At 41.3% G+C, this 15500-nt stretch overlaps 1 protein-coding gene across 4 annotated transcripts in view; it reads left to right on the forward strand.

Annotated features, from left to right (window-relative positions):
- The window catches only part of sdk2 (sidekick cell adhesion molecule 2), a 394471-nt gene that overhangs the window by 321471 nt on the left and 57500 nt on the right, over positions 1-15500 (forward strand). For all 4 annotated transcript variants that reach the window (XM_023949203.1, XM_023949204.1, XM_023949201.1 and 1 more), the window contains exons 6-15: positions 3189-3300; positions 3654-3844; positions 6918-7001; positions 7104-7298; positions 8292-8408; positions 8722-8889; positions 9871-9973; positions 13265-13441; positions 14337-14473; positions 15104-15251. In XM_023949203.1, coding sequence (XP_023804971.1) covers positions 3189-3300; positions 3654-3844; positions 6918-7001; positions 7104-7298; positions 8292-8408; positions 8722-8889; positions 9871-9973; positions 13265-13441; positions 14337-14473; positions 15104-15251 — 1432 coding nt within the window. The remainder of the gene's footprint in view (positions 1-3188; positions 3301-3653; positions 3845-6917; positions 7002-7103; positions 7299-8291; positions 8409-8721; positions 8890-9870; positions 9974-13264; positions 13442-14336; positions 14474-15103; positions 15252-15500) is intronic.

The following is a 15500-nucleotide window of genomic DNA, read 5'->3' on the forward strand; positions in this document are numbered from 1 at the left end:
AGCAGGGCCACAAAATCAAACAGAGAAAGGAAATGAAGCTATAGCAGACATTTTCTCAGAGGATAATTAAAAGTTAGGTGGTGTTTAAAAAAAAAGCTAAAAAGCATTTTAAAAAGGTTTAACTAAATAGGAACAAACCACTGGTTGAGAAGGCAAAATGCATTGAATGCAGCAAACATTTAAATTTATGGAAACAATAGAAAGTCCGACTCCGATCCTCTTTTGATCGTTTTTAAATGCGTCCCCAGTGGTCTTTTATTTATGCTTATACCATTCTTAGACAAAACTTGTGTTGATTTCTGGGGGCATCGTTTCTGCAGAGTGGCAGTAGGTAATTAAACATCGCCTTTGAGTTGTGGGCGGGAATGTTGGTGCATAGTAAGCCCACCCCCACTGCCCGTCATCCATCTATTTACATGCTCTCCTGCCAGTTTACATCCCGACAGAGCTCATCCTATCACTACTGGTGCAACAAAAATAGCAATCTTTTGTACACTGCAGTTTTTTTACAGCAATTCAAAACACGGTTCACAGGAATTTCAGTAAAAAAAAAAATACTCAGAAATGCAAATTTAAGCTTAATTGTCTTCATATATATCAGAAAAATGTCACACGAACATGTAAAAAACACCATTTTCATCACAGTGGGTCTTTAGAATGGAAAAAAGTTTTTCATATTTGCAAACTTACTGAGCAAAAATGGCAAAAAAAAAAAAAAAAGAAGAGGAAAAGAAAAAGCTAAAGTGCTCAGTCGGCCTCAGCAGAGTGAAATAAAAGAGGAAACCTAACAGACAGCAGTTTATGACACGGTAGGCTGGAGTTCATTATGAAAACGAATGAAGAGGGCCAGGGTAAGATATTATAGTTGACAACACAAGGGAGCAGAAATAGCCTGTGGCACATGTTGGGAACAGTGGCAGTGTTGATTATACGAGTGCGAGAGCACACGCAGGCATGCATACACCAGTTTAGATTCTATAGCCATCGTAGTGGGAGGTCTCTGCTCAGCAGGTCTGATGGAGACACGCCATGAATTTTCCCCAGCGCTCCACACGTGCTTCACATATACACACAGGCATGTACGAGTGTGATTGCAATACATGTGTGCGTGTGTTTGTCCACATCTGACCCGGCAGCTGTTCCTGCAGCGACACCTCTAAAACCGGGTTTCCTGTGAGTCCTCTTGGATTTGAAGGCCAGGACTTTGTGAACACAAAGTTCACATTTAAGGATTTCTTGTTCATAAGGACAAAAGTTTTGCACATTTTCTCAGAAATTGAGCTATGTTCACACCATCGACACACGTAAATGCGCGTTTCGGGCTTTCACGTTCGAAACTCTCATGTTCACGCGTGGCTACGCATGTTTTTTTAAGATAGTTCTGTCACCTCAGTAGCCTTAAGACTAAATCCGAATAAAAGTCATGTTGGGTTCCCAGACTGAAAGCTAATAATAACTTCCTCTATTAAAAGTCACATTGGGAAAAAAACTTTTTATAATTTACTATGTTGGTTCTTTAACCCTATACATTTACTGTATGTCATATTTGATACAAACATTTCTGATACCCTTATCTTATTAGCATGATCCAAACTTTCCTTTAAAAAAACCTGTCGGATATAACTTGGTCCATATTTCCTGCCCTGTAGTCCATCGTCATTCCACTAGGGGCAGTAGTGGTCATTTCAAAATAGTTGCTTCGGTATTATCGCAAAAACACTTTTGGCTTAGGGCTTCTCGATATGAGGAAAACTTACAATTTGCGATAATAAGGATCAATATTGCGATGACAATAATACATGCCATCATGAACAAATAGCAAAAAAAACAAAAATATAATTTTCGTATGACTGCAATAGTTTTTTTTCAACAAAAGTCAACATACCTCAAAATATACTCCAACTGACCTTCGTCTACATAGGAGGCCAACATCTAACATGAAAATGCTCCATCCGATTGGTCAAATCCATAAAGGGATTTATTTGATGCGTTAAATACTTCAAGCTGCCTTAAGAATGCTTTAGCACATTTAAGGTAACCATTTATTGCAATTTTCGCCGTCTTTTGCGATAGCACAGCTTGATATCGCGATAACGATAAACTTGCGTTTTATTCTCCAGGCTAATTTTGGCTGCAAAGGTTTAGTTTGTTTTGAACCTTGTCTACTCTTACTCCATTTTTTAATGTCTACTTTCTGTATTGGAAGAATGCAAAATGTGTTGATTGTTGATTCTTTATATTACATTTACACCTATTTAAAAATATGTGGATCAAATTTGAGACAGTGGGTAAGCTTTTTTCCAGAACACTATATTTTTTTACTTTTTAAGCTAACATTGTTTTTAGCAAAAACAAAAAAAAAATAGAATTTTCTGTCAATTCTTTGATCTAGTGGACTTTATCTATAGTCTTTGTTTCTTAGAATCCTGTTGGAAAAACATGTAAATCCTTCACAAAAACACAAACCTTCAGCTTTTTTTGTGTGTGTGCAGGCTTTCAGATCGCATCCCCCCCCTCGCTCACATCAAATCCTCCGGCTTCTGCTTTTTGAAACACATTTACCTTCATAAATTGAGTCATGACAGGCCCTGTAGCTACACCTGACATGTGCAGCCATAAGCTCACTCCTAGGGCATGATGGGATTGACAGATCAGTGCGAGTTTATCACAGACATGACACATCTCAAGCAGCACACACACACGCGCGCAAATGCGAGGCTTTCACCGCCAGGGGCTGTGCCTGATGCTTATAACAAACACACACTGGCACGTTTGCACAGAAATGGATTTGCTTGCACACAGACGGCAAGTTTAGGAAGTCTTAACACACTTAAGCTTACACATCCTGCTGTCTGTTAAACTAAAGAGCTTTTTTCTGTTTTGAGCAGATATTTTCTCATACACAGTCCGTGCTCCGTCTTATTCCATTCAGGCCATGTCTCAGTCAGAACTCATGTTTATTCTGTGCACTGGTCACTTTCAATATTTCACTTCAGTGGGCACCTACAGAACGTACTGAGTGGAAACACAATTTATAGGACAACAAACTCTGTCAGTGCGCTCACAGTGACTTGCCTCCATCGGTTAGGTCTGTCAGTCAGTTTGGCTCCAAGCTCCCTGCTTAACATCCTCCTGTGTGTGTGTTCTTTCTGACATGTGCGTGTTGACCTATTTGTCTGGTTGTTTAGATGTTGGAGGTCCAGCGGACCCCATCGCTCCCACCATCATCATATCTCCCAGGAACACAAGCGTGGTCACAGGGACCTCAGAGGTCACGATGGAGTGTGTTGCCAATGCAAGGTAAAAAAACAAAATGCATATATATATATATATATATATATATATATATATATATATATATATATATATATATATATATATATATATATATATATATATATATATATATTTTTTTTTTTTTTTTTTACTTTTATAGGCCAATGGAGAGCCGATCTGTTCAAGGGTCACTGCACTTAAACTAACTCAGACTGACAGATGTTTAAAGCAGTTTTGTTCATGTTGTTTTACGTCTAAGTTCTTGCAAAAAAAAAAACACAACAACACCTCACTGCCCATTGAGAAGTTCAAGGTCAAGAGTATGCATCGTTGGAAAAATATGTACAAAAAAGTTACCAATATATTTCTGTCTATAGACCTCTCATCAAGCTGAGTATCTCCTGGCGGAAGAACGGCGTGTTGGTGAGCAGCGGTTTGAGCGACTATAACCGTCGCCTCACCATCCTCAGTCCTGTGGTGAGCGACGCCGGCTACTACGAATGTGAGGCTGTTCTCCGCAGCAGCAGCGTGCCGTCAGTCAGCGCCGGTGCATATCTGCATGTACTTGGTAAGAAATTCAAATGGACCATTCTCTCCGCTGATTTATTGATGCTGGTGCATGCAGGGCACCACTGTAATCTTGACTAAGACACCCATGTTCGTGGATGACAGCGTCCTGTTATTACTCCTGTTACCAATATAGTTTCACACTAATTCACACCCATCTCTCTCATGACACGGGACAGTATTGAAAAATGTAAAAAGTCTTCCGGCATGTGTGATATAAGTTATTTCACACATATATGTGTGAAATTACAAACATTGAAAAGTGAGAAAGCATGGCTCTTACACAGAGAGTTAACCTTGGGATGAGAAGTCTTTGGCTTTGAGGCTTTTGCTAAATGTTTTGTTTGTTTATCTTTTTTTTTTCTTACAAAAATGAATTTCAGATCTCCCAAACTGTCGAATTACTAAAGTAAATAGTAAATAGATTGATCCCCTAGTAACAATTAATCAATGGATGGGTTTGTATTCCTACTATCCAACCAGATCGATCTTTCAGCAGCAAGTTGTTAGTCAAATTGACCTATACCATTATTCAATTATTTGTCTTGGAAAATACCATTTGGATTGAGGCAAGGTGGGTTTATTTCACTGTAATGTAAGAAAGACCAAGTGCATCACATTTGACAATGCACACGTTTAATGGCAGCAGAAAATGAGCAATTCATCATTACAATAAAATGTTTGAAAACGCTTTTATCTTGCAAGAAATACAAAGAATCTGGAAAACTTCAGCTGCACTGTTCAGGTGAAGTTTTAGCTCTTAGTCCCACTGGTTGAGTTTGAGGCTAAAGATGTCCTGGATCGATTTTAGGTCAGAGAATCGGATTGATCAAAATGAACCAATATTAACTATGAATCATATTGGCAACCACATATTGTGAGATGAATCAAATTGTTATTAAATGAATAAGTATACCCCTACTACTTACCCTTTCCATCTTTATTTATGTTTCTTGTAGGGAAGATACAGTTTTTGATCATTACTGTACCCCAACAAGCTCATTTTTTAAAATTATGTTATTATTTAATGGCGCAACGGTTAGCGTTCTTGCCTCACAATAAGAAGGCCTCCGGTTGAAACAGAACACCAATGGGGTACCTGTGTGGAATTTGGAGGTTCTTCCCGTGCATGCATGGGTTTTTTCTGGGGACTCAGGCCTTTGGGCTCACATCGTCCAAAAACATGCTTCATATGTTCATTGGTTACTCTAAATTGTCCCTAGGTGTGAATGTGAGTTTGCATGGGTTTGTGATTCTGACCTTGCGACAGACTGGCAACCTGTCCACAATGTCCCCTGCCTCCATCCAGGAGTGACCAGGATAGGCTCCAGCAGCCCCGTGTCCCCAAAAGGGACAAAACTGGCTTAGAAGATAAATAAATATTATTGAATAGATTGAATACATATTATTTAATAGATTCCATAATGGTTGTGGCCAAAGTCAATAGATTTTACAAAAGAATAATGCCTTTCATCAAAAGTCCTAGGTAAATCTTTTTCTTTTGCCTTCTGACTAAAGACTTTGGTTAGACTAGTGAAGACACTAAAAACATTACTTTCAGTTGTGATGAAAAAACTGACTTACACTTGCAACATATGCTCAAGACTGCCTTTATGAGCAAGATATGAGGGTAAGTAAGGGTGAAGTAGGAGAGACGCAGGCACGTTGTGTTGATTTTTCATCTTTCAAATCCCCTAAAACCTGTGCACTGTACAAGCGGCCCATTTAGTTATAAGTGTGTGCTCCTTGTGCGCCCCTGCAAGCATTTGTTACGCACTCCGTGCTTGCAGCCTGACTGTCAAAAATGTGGAAATTAGATAGAGAGTAGTGTGTGTAGGTGTTTGTGCATGCACTTTCGTATCACCTGCACACCCTGGGTAAGCAGCATTTGAGCGTGGTCAGTAAGGAGTCGGTGTACGCATCGTACTAACGACTAGAGTGTGTGGGTATGGTACAACAGCATCACTTTTACATCATACGTCCATGGAACTTATGTTCTCCTTGCAAATACTTCACAACAATAGTACTCCCGTTTTCATGACATCCCTGAAGATGGCCGCAGGAGCGGCAAGACACACCTGCACTCCATTAAGACCCCAAAAACCTTCAACTGAAGTCATTTAACGCAAGACATAAAACCTAAACTTTTAACTAGACTTCCTTAAGGCTGACGATTGAACTACAGACTTGACTTGGACGTTGAAGATCTTGACGTCTGGCTAAATTGAGAGCGAAGACTTGGGTCTGACTTGAACTCAAAAGGAAAAACTTCAAGCTTGTCTTGCAAAAAGTAACTGCCAAGCATTTCTGAATCACACTCACGGGTTTTCCATTCACATTTAAGCCTGGTTACTCTGGAGACAATGCGGTGACACACAAACTTCAATACAACTGTTCAAAGTCATCCATATTTAGGGGCATTTGTAGACGGTAAAGTGGAAAACAGAATAGTTCCACATCAGCACTGACTGACGCGCAACTATTAAAGCCATTTCCCCATTTAGCTACATACATCACTCACAATGCAGGGCTAAACTTAGCATTTAGATTTGCAAGTTCAAAGAAATGTGACGGTCTGGAATTGATGTAAATATTCCCTGTCTCGCTGCATAACTTTTTGCAGAAGCGTGGCTGTGAAGTTGTGAGGCAGAAACGAAAAGCGTTATTGATTTAAAAGGTAGAAACTAATGGTTGGCCTCGAGAAACAGTTTAATAGCATTGCTTGAATCACTTTCAGTGAATCCTGCTGAAACACTTTGATGTGTTCAAGGTTGTGATGCGACTCAAAGCACAAGGTGGGGTGAACTTTTCCCTTGATACTGCCAACTGAGACTTTGCTCTCCTTCTGCCTGTGACTTGGAGGGAAGGCCTACTTTTAAAGACTTTCCTTATATAGACACCGAGCTCTGTGATTTGATACCTCATTTGCTTTGATGTTGTTGTTTTAAAGTCACATTTTCCATAACTGGGTGCTTTGTAGGCTGCGATGTAGATTTGCAATGTGGGTTTTCTTTTGTGTTGAAATATTCTTATGTTTTGCTGTTTGTTTGTCTTTTCTTTGCACAATCAATCAGAGCCACCCCAGTTTATAAAAGAGCCAGACAAACACATCACAGCGGAGATGGAGAAGGTGGTGGACATTCCCTGTCAGGCACGGGGTGAGATCTGTTTTTACTAGAAAGTCACACATTTGCAGGCTTGTTTGATAAAGATTTTTAGATCTCTTTGTACAATGCTTTGCCTGCAATCTCCCTCTGCAGGAGTGCCCCAGCCAGACATTGTTTGGTACAAGGATGCCCTACCCATTGATCCAGTGAAGACGCCGAGGTACAGGGTCCTGGTGGGAGGCAGCCTGCAGGTCAACGGCCTGCTGCCTGATGATACCGGCATGTTTCAGTGCTTTGCCAGAAACATGGCAGGAGAAGTTCAGACTAACACATATCTTGCTGTTACCAGTGAGTACTCCACCAACATTCCTAAATTGCCAATGCTTACATTTATTACAGATAAATTGTATTCCAAGTAAAAGTTAAACCTTTAATACTTGTGGCTTTTTGGTTAATTTATCTGTGTTATGCTACCATCACTCAATTCTTGGCAACAATTGACCACTTTCAATGAAAAGTGTGTTCAACACCTCCCCTATTTCTGAAATACTTGTGAATTTGTAGATGAGGGGTCATTTCTTTATTATTTTTCTTTATCCGAGTTCGCAGCACAGCTGGAAGTTGAAAATCAATGTTAATTTAACTCTCGCTGTGTATCTTTCGACAAGTTTCTGACATCTAATTTTCTTCACTGTGTCTCAGTTCCTGCTGTCTTCATTCCACGGCGCTCTTGTTATCAGAATTCATAATATTCTGTCTCGCCAAATCCCCCCTTCCATCCCTATTTTTCTCCCTGACAGTGCTGCCTCTCCTTCTATCGCCTCCCTCCAGATCTCATCTTGTCACCTTCTCCTTTCTCAACACGTACACGCGTTTCCACTTCTTCTCTGTCCTGAGATCCACTCTGCTCCTGTGACAAGCTCCCTTCTCTGCTCCGAGTGATGCAGTTTCCTGTCATCCTGGAAAGACTTTGATTTATTGCATACAACGTATAGGAATTTTTTTTGGTTTTGAAATGCCTTCTCTGTACATCTGTGCCTCTCTGTGTTATTTTCTCCCCTCTTTTCCATATATTTGATATCTCTCTGGGTGTAAAAGATAAAGCGGCAGCAGACAGCTGTGGCGCCAAGGTGAAAGCCGTGTCAATCCTTTTAGAATTAGTTGGACAAAGCACTGACTAAACGCTGAGATGCAGCAGGCTGGTGCTTACAAGAAATGCGTTTGAAGTGGGGCTTTGGCACAAACAGTTTTTTTTCCCCCTCACCTCTATAACCCTCTTACCTTCTCTTGTTGCTCTACTTAGCTCCCCGCGTTCTGTGTTTGTACTGTTTTTGTCTTTAGGCATTGCGCCAAATATCACAGCCGGACCTTCTGACAGCACTGTGATCGACGGGATGTCAGTCATCCTCCACTGTGAGACCTCAGGAGCGCCGAGACCAGCTATAACCTGGCAGAAAGGTCTCACACATGCATGCACACAGTATGCAGATCCGGGGATTATTACGTCTGTTATACATTGCACATGGGACCCCAGTTTGCCGTGGCTTACCAAATAAAGCCTGATTAAAATCCTTTACCAGGATTTACCCTGCACCCGGCTTTTGCATCCCAATAGAAGATCAGCAGAAAAAAAAACTCAAATCCTCTATTTTTACATCTCCAAATGCCTAATTTGTTTTTCTTTCCACTCTCTTGCCATCTGATTGTTTTTCTGTTTATGTTTTTCCTCTTATTAGTATTTTGTTTCTCTCTGGGGTTTTGCATGTTTAAGGTGAGCGTGTTTTGGCCAGTGGTTCAGTGCAGCTGCCCAGATTCACTCTGCTGGAGTCAGGCAGCCTGCTCATCTCCCCGTCACACATCTCGGATGCTGGGACCTACACATGCATGGCGAGCAACTCCAGGGGCATCGACGAGGCATCTGCCGACCTTATCGTGTGGGGTAAGTGTGCAGGGTCAGGATGGACGAGGCCCGTCGTGTCTGTTTCCAAATCCCCGTGCTTGATTTGCTCCAAAGTGGTATAAAAATATAATCTGTGAGAGGCAATGCCTGTGTGGTAAAAAAAAAATAATAATAATAATATATTACGGCTTAGTCACAACTGCCCTTACAGGCAACAAAATGGGGCATGCAGTTGGCCTGCACAAAATGTTAAGATTGCAGACCGCTTGGTGAGCATGTGAAGTGAAAAACGCTAATGACTAGAGTGCGCCGTAAGGACACAGTATGACAGCATCATCCGTACGTCATATGTGAGTGAAACCAACATTATCCTTACACAATATTTTCTGATACACCTACCGCACGCAGAGCAATCATGCATTCTGTTTTCATGATGGCCTCAAGGGAACTTGAAGCTTGAGGAACTTGAGGCAAGACGCATCTGTGCTCCCGTTAAGATGTTGTAGCTCTTGTTGATTCTCCGTTCAGGTGCATGTGACTGAAGCTGCATTCAGATCCTTAGCATCATGCGTTCAAGCATCCAGTTCCAATGAAAAGTCTATGTAAATGCACAGAAATGGGAGTTTCAGGCTCCATTGAATGTGCGTTGCAAGTTACACTAGGTTATGTCGCCAAGTCTGATGAGAATAGAGCTGTGAAAGAAAAAGCCTGGAACAAGATTCAAGAGATTTGCACCACTTTGACATTTCGCACCAATCCTCTTCCAATTGTAGGTGGCAGACATGCGCTAGTAAACAGGAGCTAGTAAATGCTAGTAAAGTCATTCAAAGTAACCACTGAGGTTTCTTTTTTTTTTTTTTTTTTCAGGAATAAAATACGATCCAGACATTTCATTTCAAAAATACTCTTCTGAAACTCACTTGTCATTTCTGCCGCCATGGGTCATTTGCGGAAAAAAAGGTTTTTTTCGGCACGTCTTTGTTCCAGTAAATCTTTCTTTTCTTTTTTCCTTCTACCCAGCTCGAACTCGAATTACTACTCCACCACAGGACCTGAGTGTTATCAAAGGAACTAAAGCTGTTATGACCTGTGGAGTCACACATGACCCCAGTGTAATTATCAGGTAAGGGTATGTTCACAGAGACAGAGATGTTGTGGATGTGTCTATAGCTCCTAACCTTATCAAAATTTAAAAAAATAAAAACGGCAATTTATCAAGTGCTTTGCTGCAAAAGAGAACTTCAGGAGACTAAAGGATCAATAAGAAAAAGGCAAAAGCATTTAACTTATAGGATCTAATGGTGACAAAACATCAATACTGACTTTGCTGGGAGCTGTTTGTTTTAAGCTTTGTATTCTTTCCACATGTTGGGCTCAATACCAGTCGTTTTCAGTTTTTAAAACATAACAAATGATTTCAGTTATCTGTTTAGTTTATATCTAGTGAACCTATGAACTTATATCAGATATAAATCTGTCGGTCTCTGCTAGCTGCGTTCACATTTACAGTACAACGTGTGACATGCAACATGTTAGCCACATTAGAAGAATTAGTGCCAAAGAAGCGTTAGCAGCATTTGAGTATTCACACACCTGTAACTCCCAAACTTGTTTGCAGAACATAAAAAACAGACTGATACAGCTAAAGCAAACTACACTGTGACTGCGCTACCTCCCAACTCGTAAATGAAAAACACAGTCTGACAACGCTACATGTTAGCCATGTTAGCGTATTTACAATAACACCCAACCTAGCATTTTGCTGTGTCCCTTTCAAAATAGCTGGCACTGTTGTTGTTTTAAAGACTTTTCAGTGCACCTTTAAGCACAGAAATTTGTGTCTTTGATTTTTGTCAACGATTAAATCACTATGCAAGATTTTAAGTCCGCTTGTGGGCTGTATGTGCAAAAAGTGTGGCAAAAACGATGAGAGTTAAAGTTGAACTTTGACCGGTCAGGTAGTGATGTATGGATAGCGTCCTTTTTAAAACATGGATTCATGATCAACTTGACAATTGATCATGAATGAGAAATGAATACTTGCGGTTTGTACAACTTTTGTCGCACTTTGCCTCTTCCAACCATCAGTACATGTTATCAGGTAGTGACAGACACCAAGCACGTTCAAAAACCTGCCATCAGCACGGTCTTAAATGCCCAACACATTTGATTTGATTTGATTTGAAATGGTTTATTTCAAGCAATCAAATGAGAATAATACACAAAAACAATACAATCATCAGTTATACATTCGTAGAATAACTTATCAAACTTAGCATAATTAGACATAAAATTAAGTATTGCTTGAAAGGGAGTGGAAGGAAGCGAACTTATATAATCCCACCCCTGTTCTACTGTAACCATTTTATTACATGATTTATCAATATCCGGTTCCTAGAAAGCACATGACAAAGATGAATTACTTAAATTATTTTGTAAAAAATAACTTTTAGAAATCAACATGGGAATAAAGTATCCAAAATATATGCAGATCATGTTACTTATAAAAGTCATTGATATGATTAAAAAAATAATACTGTATCAGTAAAATAGACAAAACACTGTTTCAGGAATTTTCATAGAAAAATTTGGTCAAGTATCAAAAGTTAATAATATGTACAAAATTATGTTTCATTAGGAAAAATTCATTAATCAGCTTATCAATTTTTTTGAAGCAAGTGAAGTAATATCATTAAATGCCCTGGATGTACGTAGCTTCACAGGCGCAGATTAGAACTCAAGCTTTTTGTTTATGCCTGTTTGAGTGTGGAATAGGGATTACCAGTAAATTAAAACCAAAAAAAAAGCAAAAAAGCAGAAACCTTTTCCACATGGTCCCACTTTGATCTTCAAAGATCATCTCTTGAAAGCTGCTTTTGCTTCATCCCACCATACCAAACTTAATGTCAGGACAAATGATAGAAAACAAAAAGGTGTATTAAGTTTTGTCATAGGCAATTATTGTTGCCAAAGACAATTATGACATAGTGGCTCCCAACAAGTGGTCTTAAAACAAACAAATAAAAAAAAAACTGTTGCTACCAACAGACTTCTTAACCGAACTCCAACCCGTTCCCTCAACTTCAGTTGAAATCAATAGACTGTTCTATCCTGTTCTGCTCAGAGGAGAAAGGTACATCTGAAGTTGAGCAGTCCTGATGACTGGGAATCCGCTGTTTGATATGCAGCCACTGCATGCGCGCAGGTCAGCTCTGATGGGGAGTTTTGTAGAGACATGCAACAGAGAGATGAAACACCTCACTAATGACAAGCTCATCTTTGATTGTGGGAAAACAGAAGACATCCAACACCTAGGTTTACTCATTGCTCTGCTGTCAGAAGGAGTTAACCTCAGCTCCACGGCTGACAGCCTGGAAGGTGGCAGCAGAATTATGCATGAATGATGCTGGAAATCTGATGGAAGTCGGTTGCGACTCATACAGTAGTTTCAGTGATTTAATTGAATTTGGGAAATGTGAAAGAAAAGGCCGCACTTACAAGGAAAACTTGTTTGACGTCATTTACAATGGTATAATTTTTCCAGACATTTTGTGGCTATCCAAAACAAAGGAGGATGTAGCTATAGATAAAGTTATATATTAAAAATAGAAAACATATTAGAAGCTGACGTTTTTTGCTCTAAATCAAATTTGTTAACTCGAAGCCAGTGAACAACCCGATTGAATTGTCTGTGAGAAACGGGAAAATCCAGCTTTGGTTCTGTTGGAACCTCAATGAACCAAAACAAGTGCTGCATCTGATCTTGTCGTAGCATCAAAAACATGGAGACATTAATGTTTGTGTGTCACACGTCACAGCTCAATATTGAACAATAGAATTTAGCGTTCTTCCTCTGGTTTATTAAGGTTTTATTAGTACTGTATCTGGGCTGCACGGTGGCGCATTGGTTAGCGCTCTTGCCTCACAGCAAGAAGGCCCCCGGTTCAAGTCCCGGCTGGGGGACATGAAAAACACAATGGGGGACCTTTCTGTGTGGAATTTGCATGTGCTCCCCGTGCATGCGTGGGTTTTCTCCGGGATCTCCGGCTTCCTCCCACCGTCCAAAAACATGCTACATAGGTTGATTGGCAACTCTAAATTGTCCATAGGTGTGAGTGTGAGAGTGAATGGATGTGTGATTGAGGATATTCTATGACAGACTGGCGACCAGTCCAGGGTATCCCTTGCCTACGCCCAAGGGGCCGGGATAGGCTCCGGCAACCCCGTGACCCCGAAAGGGAATAAACGGTTAAGAAGATGAATGAATGAATATTACTGTATCCGGAGTATGAGTCACAGCAACAGAAAAACAATGTAGAAGAATGTTGATTCTTTTACCGTTTTTTCCAAAAAGTGGGATTTAATTGTGGGTGGAATTGTTCTGATCTAACTGTTGGGGTTTGCTCTTTTTTAGGCACGTCTGGGAGAAAGACGGCTCTGTGATTAACGTGCAGTCCGTCCCTCGCATGCAGCTGTCTGCCGACGGCACCCTGCACATCTCCCAGACCTGGTCGGGCGACATCGGCACGTACACCTGCAGGGTCACTTCCGTCGGAGGCAATGACTCTCGCAGCGCACACCTCCGTGTCAGGTAACTTCCCATTTCCTCCTCTTGCTTTGTCCACCCCCCTTTCTGTAGTCTGCAAAGAACAAGTCGTCTACCCACTCACACACATCTGAGAGCCGAGCGCACCACGCACCATTACCACCATCTCTGCTGTCCCCCGCTCCTTTTATCGACACCTCTGACTCATTTCCACTTAAATGACGCCTGCTCCTCCTCACCTTCCTTGTCCTCATTCTCACCTGACACACTTCTAGCCTCTGGTGACCCCCCCCCCCCCCCCCCCCCCCCCCCCTCCCACCATAACTCCCAGAGCCACACATACCCCTTCTCCTCACACAGAGACTTTTGTGATGTTTCTGCCCTCAGATCTTCTGTTTCCTCATCACTCTCAGTCCCTGAACTGGAACTAAAGTCAGGATAGAATATGAATCGAACTCCCCGTTGGCCACTGAATGGCTGTTTTTGTCTGCTAGCTTGCTGGCTGGCTGCCTTTAGGGCCTGAGTTAGTCATTGCTTGGGGTTTATACATGAATCTGACTGCATTTATCTACATTTATGGATGAATGGATTAACGATCCCAGCTTTGGCTTCGTTTATTCTTGTCTTAAACCGAGCTTTGTCTTCCTTTCTGTGTCCTAATGCATTCTAGCCCATCCCTTCCACCCTAATCTAGTAATATCCATCTCATTTTGTTTGCCCATGTGTTCATCTTGACAGGGAGCCATCTTCGCTGTCTTGTCAAGTCACATTTCATCACTTGTCTCCCTGATCTCTATATTACGGAAAAATTCCCTTCCTAGAGATTTTCCGAGGGGAAGCAAAATGCTTGGTGACCCTCCTGCTTCCCAGCCTCTTCGCCGGGGTAGAGAGACTCCTTTTATTTACCAAAGTTGTCCCGTCCCTCCCCCCTCCCCCACAGGCAGCTCCCCCACGCTCCGGAGAACCCCACAGCCGTGCTGAGCAAGTCGGAAAAACGAGCCATCGACCTGGCCTGGGCGAAGTCTTTTGACGGCAACAGCCCCCTCATCCGCTACATCCTGGAGGTTTCTGAGAACAGTGAGTCGTGCGGCACCCTCCTTGCACCGGTCCGGAGCTATCTTGATTTGGACAAGCAGTGTACTCCTAGAGCCCTGCGTGTGAAGCTATGTTCACACCTCCCTCTGCAACACGTGTTCAATAAAGAGTCCATGTAAACGCGCGTTAATGCGCTTTTCTGGCTCCTACGTTTAAAAGTCTGGCGTTCACACATAGCTATGGCGGACATGTGCTATAAAACAGTAGCAAAAGAAGATGAAGCCCCTCCCTGCTTGTCCAGTGTGAACACCATGCTAGACGTGCGTTCAAGGACCCGTCATCTTTAACCTGCGTTAAGTTGCTTATTTTTGCCTCTCCTCTATGCATAAAATCGGCGGGTTTGTTTTTTTATTTAAGGTCATAAACAATGAGTCCAATTAGGGATGTTTATCAATAATTTTTCCTTAATTAGATGGTAAAACCTTATAAAATATGCAACTTCAGTTCATGCATTTGCTGTTTGAAAGCTTAACATTCTTAAATTCAAGAAGTTTTATTCAAATCCCTCTGCTTTTTTCTTTTCGGGGCATTAGAGCTCAATGGTTAGCAGCGAAGAAAAGACATTGTTTTTCTTTGTGTGTCTAACATGTGTGTTCCTCCTTTGTGCCATAGATGCTCCCTGGGCCATCTTGCAGGCCAATATTGAACCAGAGTCTACAGCAGTGACGGTGAACGGTTTGATTCCAGCTCGCTCCTATCAGTTCCGCCTCTGTGCCGTTAATGATGTGGGGAAGGGGCAGTTCAGCAAGGAGACAGAGCGGTTAGTCATAGAGTTTAATCTGTTTTCGGCCAGATCAACATTTATCCCATTTATTATTCAAGTTAACGTGAAACTGGATTTATTTTTTGTAATTGTTGAGCAGACATTTTCTTCTCTAGTGAAGTTATTTGCTCACTAATTATGCCTCGCAGCAATCATTGACTGCAAGGACCATATAGGAATTGTCCAATAAGTGAATGCGGCCAAAAAATTCAAATTCCACTAACAAAACCAAAACAGGTGTTGGAG

Source organism: Oryzias latipes, chromosome 19 (genome assembly GCF_002234675.1).
Source record: "Oryzias latipes chromosome 19, ASM223467v1".
In the NCBI taxonomy this organism is placed as follows: Eukaryota; Metazoa; Chordata; class Actinopteri; order Beloniformes; family Adrianichthyidae; genus Oryzias; species Oryzias latipes.